General features: G+C 57.7%; 2 protein-coding genes across 2 annotated transcripts; both read left to right on the plus strand.

Annotated features, from left to right (window-relative positions):
* Positions 1-1,864: 1,864 nt before the first annotated feature.
* Positions 1,865-10,533, plus strand: LRRC43 (leucine rich repeat containing 43; the record flags this gene model as incomplete). The annotated part of the gene is made up of 13 exons (XM_082324784.1): positions 1,865-1,960; positions 2,042-2,317; positions 2,597-2,707; positions 2,846-2,985; positions 3,594-3,832; positions 4,603-4,781; positions 5,177-5,300; positions 5,520-5,659; positions 5,819-5,908; positions 6,197-6,403; positions 6,928-7,015; positions 9,297-9,475; positions 10,448-10,533. 12 exons carry the CDS (start codon positions 1,865-1,867, stop codon positions 9,455-9,457), a joined length of 1,851 nt encoding a protein of 616 aa, XP_082180910.1. The 3' UTR covers positions 9,458-9,475; positions 10,448-10,533.
* B3GNT4 (UDP-GlcNAc:betaGal beta-1,3-N-acetylglucosaminyltransferase 4) lies at positions 10,475-11,593 on the plus strand (the record flags this gene model as incomplete). Its single annotated transcript, XM_082324785.1, has 1 exon — positions 10,475-11,593. The coding sequence occupies one exon, from the start codon at positions 10,475-10,477 to the stop codon at positions 11,591-11,593; it is 1,119 nt and encodes a 372-aa protein (XP_082180911.1).
* Positions 11,594-12,116: the final 523 nt, after the last annotated feature.

The raw sequence follows: 12,116 nt of genomic DNA on the forward strand, positions 1-12,116 counted from the left end.
ACGTGAAATAATCTGTCTCTGAAAATGAAAAGTTTGGTGTGTGCATGAACTCCTCTGAAGTGCCTGGGGCTGGTGCAAGGACTGTTCTCCGGGCTGAACCGATTCCCAAGGATTGAAATGGGAATGGAGGTTTCCCCTGTACCATGCCGCACTCAGGTCCCACCAGCCTGTAACTTCAGGCCTCAGTTGTTCGCTTGAAGCCACAATAATGGAGGTTCACAAACTGAACGTGGTTCTGCCCCGTGCTGCGAGGGAGCCCCGGGCAGCCAAGCAGAGGGGTGCAGCCACCCACAGGGATGCGTTTCTTCTTGCACGACCCATGTTCCCAGGTGCTAAATAATGCAGAGAAAGAGAACGAGTTATCATGGCCTACGGCGTGAGGCAGCACACAGTACAGCAGAGTGCTGGAGAAGAGCCAGAAAAGGATAGTTCTGACAGACGCTTTTTTTTATTTGACATTTTTATTATTATTTGGGGGTAAAATGGAGAGAGAGAAGGATGTTTCTTTGTGCAGGGTGTTCTTTAGGAACATCCCTACAAAGACAATGATGGGTACAGATGGCTCCTTTCAGGCAGAAGGGTGATCCTGGAGGGCTGCTTGTTTGGAAGCACCAAAAAAGCAGAGAGGGGCAGCTGGTCAGTGCCCCACAGCGCGTTGCAAGATGCGTGGAAGGTGCGTGAGCTTGCACATACAAGAGACCATTGGGCATCGGGCACTGCCAGTCCCCTTCCAGCTGCCTCAGACGGGTGCAGCCAGGGAGGACAGACAGGAATCGCAGCCGGTCTTCCTCCGGGAGCAGGGAACGCCTCTTCGTGCAGCACCGATGGCAAGGAGGCCCGGTTTTTTGTAACAGTGATACGTGATACAAATAAGAGAAGCAGCGTTCTTACAGCTTGGCTTTTCCACGAAACACGATTCAACCACTGGTAATGCTTTTTCAAAGATTTTTAGAAGATTTGACTTGATTTTCTACTGAGCTGAGGATAGCAGTTTGCCTGGTTATTCTACTCCATGGCATGCCACTGTCTCTCAGCCTGTGCATGCTCTGCACATCCTTTCCTATCTGTACACAGCTGTGATAAGCTACTGAGCTGACAGGGGAGCAGATCGGCATCTGTCCTGTAAAACCCAACCCGAGTGGAAGTTCAGCTTTCCACCACGTAACCGCCAGATGCCGCAGAGCATCTGCAGTTCATTTGGTGAAGTTTTGCTGACACAGGCTGCTCTGTAGGCTCCCTAAAATGGAATTTGTAGCCATTGCCTCAACACCTATCGCTGGAAAAAGCAAATAAACCTCAGAGCGCAGAGACCTGAATCTGACCTGAGACAGAGCTGTGGCTTTTGTTCCTGGGGCTCATCTACTTTTTCCAAGTGTAGGAGCCGATATTTTTAGCTGTGAACTTTGTTTTCCGATGGCCTTGTGCTGCTGTGGTGGGAGTGCCCTCCACGCGAGTGAACAGCAACGCTTTTACAGCTAACTGAGAACCTGACTGCTTCCTCCCTGAAACTTGAGTGACACTCAGGATGTAGATAAGTGAAATGGCAAATGCCATGCCACAGGTCCTTGGCCAGGGGAGAGGGCTGACGCTGCACCCTGCAAACGCTGCACGAGGCCGCCCGCTCTTTCCCTGGTGGAGAGCAGCCCCCAGAGCCGAGGGGGAGATCTGGGAAAGTCAGGGATTTATTCCCAGCCTGAGGAGCTCGGTGCTGTCCCAGACTCGCTCCGCAGCCCCAAGTGCAGAGCCTGGTCCCCAGTCCCCAGGGCATCCGCGTCAGTCCCCAGGGCATCTGCGTCCCCACCATCTCCTAGCGACGGGGACGCGTGCCGCCGAGCCAGGGAATTCCCAGCCAGGCTGGGGCTGGATGGCAGGACCCAGCCGCTGCAGCGTCTCAGCTGCTTTTCGGGAGCACCTGCGGCGCCTGGGTCTGCAGGATTTCCCCTGCGGCCTTGGCAGCTGGGTAGGGAGGCAGGGGGGCACAGCCATAGGGGGTCTGTGGTCTGCAGGGCTGTCACTGCCTCTCCTCTCTCCCTCTCTGCAGAACAAGTCTTGCTTTGATGCACGCACAAGCCCCCGCGGAGGCCGGCTGGGGCTGGGGGCAGGCCCAGCTGGGCAGGAGGAGGCCGTGCCGCTGGGCGAGGAGAGCCCCGAGGCGCTGATGGAGCTGCTGAGCGACCGGCACAGCCCCTGGGCCCTGCCGCCGGACTGCAGCCCCCAGGACCAGCACCTGCGGGAAATGGCCGTGCTGAAGCCTCAGCTCGTCTGTGGCTCCAACGTCTTCCAGGTCTTTAGGTCCCTGCGGATCGTTGGCAAAGGAGTAAGTGTAGCTGCTGGGGCCCATAAAGCTACCCATCTCCAGGCATGGAAACCACGTGTTCCTGCTGAGAGGGAAAACATCCTGGGAAAAGGACACCTTCCCCCTTCCAGGGTCTTCCCAGATGCCACTGTTGCAGCTGGGGCAGAGCTGCTGGCCCCCCCACCCCGAACGTTTCACTAATCTGTGTTACATGTATGTCACATGGATCGACACTACATGGCCACGTCACCTTGGCCACGAGGTGGCTCAGGGACACGTTGGCCAAACCCAACTCTGCAGGTGGAGGAGGTCGACGAGGGTCTGCTGCAGTTACAGCAGCTGGAGGAGCTCATCCTCAGTGCCAACCAGATCAGCAGGATAACCTCGGCCAACCTGCCCCGGGCGCTGAAGGTGAGCGAGCGGTGCCTTGCGACGGCAGGACGGGGAGGGAGGTCCCATCTGGGAACACAGCACGAGCTGAGCAGCGCAAGGGAGTGCCAGGAACAGCTCGTTGCAAAAGGTGTTTGTTGTTCTCTCTGTCCTGGGCAGGTCCTGGAGCTCTGCTGCAACGCTGTGGCTGATCTGCAGGACCTGTGCACTCAGCCTCCTCCAGAGCTGCAGCACTTGGGGCTGGGATACAACCGGCTGTGCGGCCCTTCACAGGACAAGTACCTCACTGCGGACTTCTGGTAATGCCGCAGGCTGAACGTGGGCTCCTGAAAGGGGGTGGGCAGATGTGAACAGATGACCTCAAGCCATCAAGGTGGCCCATGTTAAGAAATTACAGCCCTTCAGCAGAGTTGTTTCTTTGCTCTCTGTCCAACACCCGTGCAGAGCGCTCTGTGTCTGTTCGCTGTCTTCTGTCTCGTGCTTAGAGGGTGTCTTGGTCTGTGGCTAAGGTGCGGAATGGGGAGATCACCTGGGGAACTGCCTTGACACCCTGCCCGCCGCAGTTCCCGTGTCCCTGGGCAGATCCCTTTCTCCATGCCCTTCCCAAAGCCCGTCCTGGGAGTCTGCCCTGGGAAGGATCTAAAGCTTAGGCTGTGTCACCGAATGATGCACTGCGGTGGTTACTGGGTGCTAAAGGAACATGGTGTTGAGGTGTGGGGCACACTGGCAATACGGCTCAGGAATTTGGAATTGGCCTCTTGAGATTGTACCATTGGATTCCCCAGTTTGACCCAGTTTTGTGCTGGGGAAACACAATTTTTGTTTATTTTTTTGACCCAGGGCAGTAGCTCTCTACCCTCAGATAGATGCTGTTTGCCTAACCTTCTTCTATGGGTTCTCTCCTTAGGCCAAATCTTGTCTCTCTTGACCTGAGCTTCAACAACTTCACGGATCTGCTGGGGCTGGTCTCCCAACTGTCCAGTCTGCAGAAGCTCCGTGTCCTGGTGCTCCAAGGGAACCCGCTGGCTCTCATTCCCACTTACAGAGGTCTCCTCGTGGACAGCCTGCCCAAGCTCTCCATCCTCGACGACATCCACATAGGGCCTGACGAGAGGCACCAGTTCCACGGTTTAGCGAGACAGCCAGGTGAGCCTTCACCTTTGAACCTGTCCGCGCTGATCCCATGATTCGGGAGGTGGTTTCATCGTGGTTGAGCTAGGAGTCCTCAGGGCAAACTCTGGATCCAGTATTGACTTCATTCTTGCCTCTCCTCAAATAGAGATCTTTCTCTGTGCCTTTTTACCCCACCAGGAAAAGTGGGGAGACAGGCAGAGGACCCTGCAGCAGTGTAATTGCAATCAAGGTAATTTTAGCCTTAATCAGGTCCAAAGATTGCAGGAACAACCTAATCGTAGCACTGCCTCGCTGTCATGGCCTGCCCCCACCTTTGCTTTCTAGGCACCGTCTGGTTTTAGACGGTCCGTTTCCCTCTCAGGCTGCTGAAAGAGGAACATCTTCACTGGGAGGATGCTCACGGGCATGCTGCACTGCCAGCACGAAGCGGTGCCACCTCTGCAGCGTGGCACATCCCCAGCTGGGATGAGGGCAGAGGCCTGGGGACGCCTGGGGGTGGGAAGCCCCTCTTGATGGCCCCTACTCAATGAATTTGTGTGCTGGATGTGGTCTTTGGAGTCTAAAATGTTAACCAAGGAGTCAAAGCAACCAACCCAGGAGATGTTTGCGTGGCTTTGGAGTGACCCCATGTGGCAGTGGCTTGTCACAGCGTGAGCAGAGGGTGGCAGGGAGGGACGCCAGGTGGTGGCACACGGTGTCCCGGAGGCTTCTGCTTGCTCTGCACCTTCCTCGCTCTGGAAGGAGCACGCTGCAGCTTCGTAGCAAGATTGTCTTCCTTTTAGAGCTGATCAGGAGCGAAGCACGAGTGGTTGTGAGCATTGGGGAAATCAAAGGAGTCCCTGATCCCAGCACTCATCAGCAGCTGGAGGTTGGCTCCGAGGCTCCGGTGATCACCTACAGCTACTGTGTGACGTACGAGTTTGCAGAGGGAGAGGAGATCGAGGACGGTAGCAGCACTGAGGTTTGTGCTTAACCGAGCTCCTGAAAGCAACAGACAGTGGCAGGGCACAGCAAGGGGGACTTCACCTCCAGGCTGTGGAGTGAGGCCGTTCATAATGGACCTGGCATGGGCAGCAGCAGTACGGGGGACAGAATTCACGCGTGGCCGCATCTGGCAGGATAAGTCCCTGCTGGCCACTTTCCCTGTCCGTCTCGGGGAGCCCAGCGCTGCTCTGCACACGGGAGTGCATTCACAGCCCCCCTCCCCCTGACTGCGGCAGACCCCTTCCCTGGTGCTGGTGCCCCTTCTTCCCATGATGAGGGTGGGTTGGGGAATGGGATTTTGGAGGCAGCTCTGCCCTCTGGTCCTGATGCAAACACAAACGTGCCCTGACAAGAGATCCCTCTCTGTTCCAGGTAACAAAAATCCATCAGCATCCCGTGGTGGCCACCCTGGATGTGGACAGCTCTGCTCGGGACTCAAGGGAAACAAAGGGCCAGCAGGAGCCTGCAGCCATGGAGAAGCCCCAGGCCCATTCCGGTAACGAGGAATTAGAAATCCCCTGCCCCACTGCTCAGGGCAGGTTTATGGCTCTTCCTGGCATGTGGTGGCATCGGGACATGCCTCACAGCGCTGGCTGCAGCAGGGCTGTTACTGAAACTGATGGATAATGAATTGGCACTGCTCGTGTCCCGGGGGTCCTTTCTGTCCTCGGGACGGAGAGGTCTCTCCTCAGAGGTTTTTTGTGTCCCTGCACAGCAAAGGTGTTTGTCACCCCTGGAAAGCCCTGGGCAGACACCATCGACTGCAGCTACAAGAAGGAGCACACCGCCAAGGACTTAGTGGGGCTGAAGTCCTACCTGGCATCTGGAACGATCGTCTCGGTCATAGAGGAGAAGGTGAATGCATGGCAGAGCTGGATGAACGGGGAAAATGCTGCTGGGCGGCCCAGCAGTGGCATTGTGTTCCCTCTGGGAGGCAGGCCGGGGTGGCCGTGACCCCGGAGCAGGGTCCTTGGGCATCCCAGCCCCTGCAGCACCAGCTCCTCTCTCCGGCAGGTGCTCTCATGGCCTGTTGATGCTGATCCAGAAGAAAATGCAGTCACGAAGGGGAAGGCAAGGCGGGGGCTGCAGAAGGACAGTGCCATGGTAGGATGCTGGGAGAGAACAATGTCCAAACACCATCTGAGCTGCAAAAATAACAATGGGGGAATGAGGGTCCTTCTTCTGGGCCAGTTTGGCGTGTCAGAGAATCTCCCCTCCATCCCAGACCTCCTGCCGAAGTCCCCCCTTGCTATGGGAGGAAGGCAGCAGTGGTTTTACACACATCTCAGTCTGGATGCAGTGGTGGGCAAGGGGCTGGTTGGGGTTGCTTGCTGTCTGATAAAGGGACGCCAGCCCTCTGCTGAGGCTTGTCCCCGTGCTGGTGCCCTGCAGGTTCCTGTGCCCAGGGACAAGCAGAAAAAGAAGAAGGAGGAGAAGCCATGTGAACTCCGCAGTGACCCTCCCATTCGGAGGACCCTGGGCACTGGGAGGGTGGCCCTGGAGACACTGCTGGCCACCGAGGACCTGGTGGCAACTGTGTGTGACTTTGGGATCCTGATCACTGAGCAGCCACTGCAGCTACCAAGTCTGGAGGAGAAGGTAAGGAGCGTGTCCCGGGGCAGGGCGGTGAGGCAGGGCTGCCAGGGACGGGCAGTGCTGCAGGCTGGGGTTCAGCACGTCCTGCCCTGCAGCTGGCCCAGGCATCCCTCCCGTCCATCCCTCAGTTCTCCTCTCCATAAAATGGGGCTGAAATAATCCTGCCTAGGCACCAGCCATCACTGCTGGTATTGGTATTTAATGTTGGTATTAGCAATGAATACTGCTACTTTTTATAGATCAAGATTAAGAAAATAGATGAGTTTATTTTTCCATCTGAGAATGTGAAAGCAACCACTCGTGCTTCCTCTGATGCGCTCTTTCTCTCGGCACGGCAACACGCACCAGCTGTACCGAGACTTTCTGTTTCCTGGATTCTCTTCTCTGAGCAGCCCCGCCACTGCGCTCCTGCTTCCCCTCACCCCTTTCCTTTGCCCTTTAAATCCCGGTGGCGACGGCTGTCACAGGACTGAATGCGGGCAGTGAATTTCAACGCAGCTTAACTTCGGAAACATCTCTCTCCGCAGGACAGGAAAAAAGGCAAAGACAAGAGCAAAAAACCAAAAGCAGAGAGAGAAAGTCAGGCCAGCCAGAAAACCACGGCGTCTGCCAAAGGTGACGGAGACCGGAGCTGGCGGGGCAGAGGTGGCGTGTGCGAGAGCAAACAGCAGCAGTGCCCGGCTGGGAGGCAGCCGCAGGTCCCCGCCACCCTGCCAGCTCTGCCGAGCAGGGCGCTTACTCACAGCCTGAGCTTCGGGCTGTGAATGCATCCATTGACTGCGGGGGCTGTAGGGTTAGACACGCGCCCGGACACCTTGTTGAATCAGTGTCTGAGCAAGCACTGAGGGTGGGCTGCCGGCTGTCCTGGGAGCGACACACACCTACCAGCTCTGTGTGCCAGGGGAGAAGGGCAAGGCAGATTTTTGGGTGAGAGATGTCCTGCCCGCTGTGTCGGCTGCCAAATGTGGCCAGTGGCGCGGGCCGGCGCGGGCAGCTGGGGGGAGCGCTGTCTGGGACGCATAATAAGGTCCTCATCCATTTCCAACTCACATCTCAAAGCGCTTTGCAGAGGGGATTATTGTTCTTTCTGGTTTAGAGATGAGATGCACGGAGAGCCCCAGGTGCTCCAGCCAGCCCATGGTGGGGCCGGGCACAGCCCCTGGTTTGCCGTCACCCATGAAGAGACCACCCTGACCCCTGACAATTGTCCCCTGCCTCCCCAGTGCACAGCTCACGGTCTGTTCAGCCAGCAGCTTTGCTTAAACTGCTGGAGACAAACCTCACCCTGCCTCTTGCAGGTTATTTTTCCAGCAATCTTGTTTTGACTACAAAAATAGCAGTGCCAGCACATCGGAGGGGTAACGCAAGAGCAGGAGGAAGTGGGGGAGGGAAGGGGTGCAGGGCGATGCCAAAAAGCTGCTCATGGGTCAAGGACAGCATGGAGCGGGGCAGGCCTCCGCCACGCTGCTCGGAGCCACCAAAGCAGCCTCATGTCCCCGCTCTGGCATCAGATTTAGTCGCTAATTTAAGAGATCAATTAACCCCCATCCCCAAGAGCTCCGGGACGCTTTTCCATGCCCTGTCACCCACGGCAAGGTCCCCGTCTTTGGGGAGGATCTCAGAGCCCTGCAGTCCTCGGCTGTGTCTGCACTCGAGGAATCCCAATGGCCTTCCCAGCTACTTGAAGAAAACACTCCTTGAATTATTGTTCCCCACAAGAAGATGTGTATTTGCAATATATGCTCAGACTGTTTCTCAAGCAGGGAGCTGCTGTCAAAGAACTGAAGCTGAGCAGTGGTGTTTTTTTACTTCCTTTCCACCCCAGTGCCTGTGGTCAGTGCATGTAGGAGGTCTTCTCTTCAGCTTGAGCAAGAACAAACCCTTTCTGCAGGGGGTTGCGTGGCCAGACATGGTGTTGGGTGCGCAGAAAGCCACTGCTGATGCAGGAAACCCAGAGTGATAAGAGAGACTTGTGCTTAATTTAGTGTCCCCCCGTTCCTGTGCAGGCGGAGGCTGGCCAGCTGCACAGCAAGGCCACTGAGTGCGTATTTCAACAAGATAGTGCCTAAAAATCAGCTGCCCCCACAGCTTGCTACACCCAGCGCTGGCAGTGTCCCATGGCTGTGGGCTCCGCTGTGACTCATGGCTCACAAGTACACCCCGACTGCAGCGGGGGTGGCAGACCCAGCCGGGGGGGCAGGCGGGCTGCTCAAGCACCGCTGCACCCCGTGCCTGCCACCCGGCTGCTCCATGAGTCACCAAGTCGCAGCGTGGCCGTTTGGCACTTGCTCATCACCTGGGTACCACGTACCACCTCGGAGCTGCGGCAGTGGCCGTGCTCCCACGCGCAGGGGACGGCTCCCAGCCCTCGCTCCGCTGCTGCCATGCGTCCGGCGAGGCTGCACAGGGACCGGCACTCTCACAGCCAGGAGCTGAGGCTGATTTGCATCCCTCAGTCGGCAAATGCACACAAATAATAAGTCCTCTCAGAGGAATTGGGATCCCTTCCAGGCGGCTCAAAGAGGAAAGGCAGCAAGCTTTGTCTCGAGCAAACAATTTGCCCAGACATTGAAGGATGTCTTCGGAAGTAGTCTCACGTAGGTCTCATTTTACCCTACACTTGATTTTCCAGGATCCTCGAAATGATTTATTTCTGCACCTTTCTTTTTCCCTAGGAATTATAGAAGAGTTTAACAACAAAAGGCAAAATTGCACCCAGATTGATTGCCTGCTGAAAGATGCTTTTTGGGCCTCTTACCCAAAGTCATATTCAAATAGATGTTCCCTCAGGGCCCGGAAGTCAGTGCTAGCGCGGTGGGCATTTCCCTCCTGTGCGCTGCTGCTTTTAGGGTGATTTACTCTGTGGAGGTAGCGACAGATCTACTTCTTTCCACAGGAAAAAGAAAAAACAAAGACTCTGCTGAACTGGAGGAGGGTCGCGGGCTCCAGCCGGTGCCGCTGTCGGTTCAATTCCAGATGCAGCTGCTTCGGTGGCCCTCGGCAGCCGGTACCCAGAGCCGGGAGAGCGTGGCCATGGCAGTGGGGAAGACTCAGTAACGCGTCCTTAGCAAAAGAGTGAGTGGGAAATAAAACCCACGGGGAACGCTGCCTGGATTCTGGGTCAGCTGAATCGCCAGAGCGGGGAGATGCCACGGGGCTCGTGATTGCCCGGGGCTGCTGCTGAGCTTCTGCAGGAGCTGCTGTGTGGTGTGCAGGGTCGGGCGTGCAACGCGCGGCGTGCAGCGTGGGGTGTGCGATGTGCGGCGTGAAGGGTTGGGTGTGCAACGCGTGGCGTGCGGGGTCGCGTACGCAATGTGCGGCGTGCAGGGTGGGAGTGTGCAATGATGTGTGGTGTGCAAGGTGGGGTGTGCAACGCGCGGTGTGCAGGGTTGGGTGTGCAGCCCGCGGTGCTCGTCTGCGGCGTGCAGGGTTGGGGGTGCAGGCTGCAGGCTGCAGCGCCCGGCGTGCGGTGCCCGGGGCCGGGGTGCAGCGGCCGGGACGCGCTGCCCCGGTGCGCGGCGCCCGCCGCTCGGTGCAAGCCCCCCCCCGGCGGGGCGGGGCGGGGCGGGGCCGCGCTGCCCGGGCGGCGCGTGGCGGCGGCGGCGGCGGCTCGCGCTCCCGGTGAGTCTCGGCGGCGGCTCTGCAAAGCGCGGTCGGGGCGGGGCGGGGGGGGGGGGGGGGGGGGTTGCACCGGGCCGGGCCGGGGAGCACCGGGGAGCGGCGGGCTCCGAGCCCGGACTGCGCGCCCGGGGCCGGGCGGGCTCTCCCCTCGCCGGGGCCGGGGGCGGCGCGGCTCGCCGCGGGCTGCCGAGCCCTCCCCGGGGGCGAGCGGCCGCCGCTCCCGTCCCCGCCGGCAGCACCTGGCCGTGGTGGGACCCAAGAAACAACGGCGAGGGGAAGGGCCGAGGGCGTCCCGGCGGCTCCGCGGGTGCGTGCGCTCCGTCCCTGCGTGACTGCGGGCGTGGGAGCGCTGCGAGCGGCGGCGGGAAGCGTGCGGGTCCGATCGTCCCTGCGTGACTGTGGGCTTGCCTGTCTCTGACCCCACAGGGCCTGGGTTCCGCACCGGAGGCTGCCATGTATCCCAGGATTAAAAACCTCGCGCTTTACGCCTTTTCCATCACGCTGCTGGCGTGGGTTTTTTACATGAAGAGAGAGGCAAAGTTGGCAGCGTCGTCAGCAGCCCAGAAAGTGGATGTGGTAAATCACAAACCGAAGCCTTTGGTTCTGGACAATGCTGAACGCAGCAAGTGTTTGCCGAACTTGACCCTTGCTAATTCTTCTCTCACCCTCCCGGAGCTTCACCGTGTCTTCTTAACATACAAGCACTGCCGGAACTTCTCGGTCCTGCTGAAGCCTTCCAGGTGTAGCAAAGAGACGTTCCTCTTGCTGGTGATCAAGTCTTCCCCCATCAACATAGACCGGCGGGTGGCAATCAGGAACACGTGGGGGAAGGAGGTCTCCATCGGTGGCAAGCGCATCAGGCTGGTATTCCTTCTAGGGCGCTCGGAGGCCAAAATCCAGGTACAGTCCCTGCACCAGCTCTTGGCTTACGAGAGCCAGGAGTTTGATGACATCTTGCAGTGGGATTTTGTTGACAACTTCTTCAACTTGACCCTCAAGGAGCTGCATTTCCTCCGCTGGTTCATGGAGGACTGCCTGCACGCCAGGTTCGTGCTGAAGGGCGATGATGATGTCTTTGTCAACACTTACAACATTGTTGAGTTCCTCCAAGAACTGGACCCTGAACAGGATCTCTTTGTTGGGGATGTGATCGCCAACGCCCGGCCCATCAGGAACACCAAGGTCAAATACTTTATTCCAGAGTCCATGTACAGAGCCTCCTTCTATCCTCTCTATGCGGGTGGAGGGGGCTATGTGATGTCTAGAGAGACAGTCCGCCGCCTCCAGAGCACCGCAGAGGACACGGAGCTCTTCCCAATAGATGATGTCTTTGTGGGAATGTGTCTGGCAAAGATGGCAGTGACCCCAAAGAACCACGCTGGCTTTAAGACTTTCGGGATCCAGAGACCTTTTGATCCTTTTGATCCGTGCTTGTACAAAGAGCTGATGATTGTGCACAAACTAAACCCAACCGAGATGTGGATCATGTGGACGCTGGTAAAGGATGACAGCATTAGGTGTGCGGTGTCAGTGACGCACAGCTACGGAAGGGGTTGGAAAAGAAGCTACTGATGAGCACGGCGGGATTGTGACTGGTAACAGATACAGGGTACTTAAACTAAAAACCAGGTTGTGGTAGAAACGTGTCATCTACTAACAGACTGTACTTGAGCCATAGGGTTTTGTTTTGCAGCAAGTCTTTTTCTATCGGTGGGTTACTGAAGCGGTTGGATTGTCACGGGGTGGGGATGGGGCCGGGAGCTCCTGGGACACGGCACCGGGGACTCAGCTCGATTCCTCCCAGCCAGACTGGAGCCAGGGGAAGTCACAACTGCCACAGGGATGTGAGCGAGGTGCCACCTGCTACGGCGGCCCCGCGATGCCGAGGCTGGTGTCTGACCACCAGCCAAATTCAGTCTCATGTAGGACAGCAAATGATGACTAATGAGTGACACAGCACTTGAAATTACTTGAAGGGGTGGAAGAAAGGCCAGTGTGTGCTGCTGGGTCCACTGCAGCGCAACTCTGCTGTCCTAGGTCAGCAATCCTTCAGGTCCTACTGGACAGCAGGAGAAAGGGAGTGGAGTGGGAAAAA

Source organism: Platalea leucorodia (genome assembly GCF_965183815.1).
Source record: "Platalea leucorodia genome assembly, chromosome: 12".
Taxonomy (NCBI): Eukaryota; Metazoa; Chordata; class Aves; order Pelecaniformes; family Threskiornithidae; genus Platalea; species Platalea leucorodia.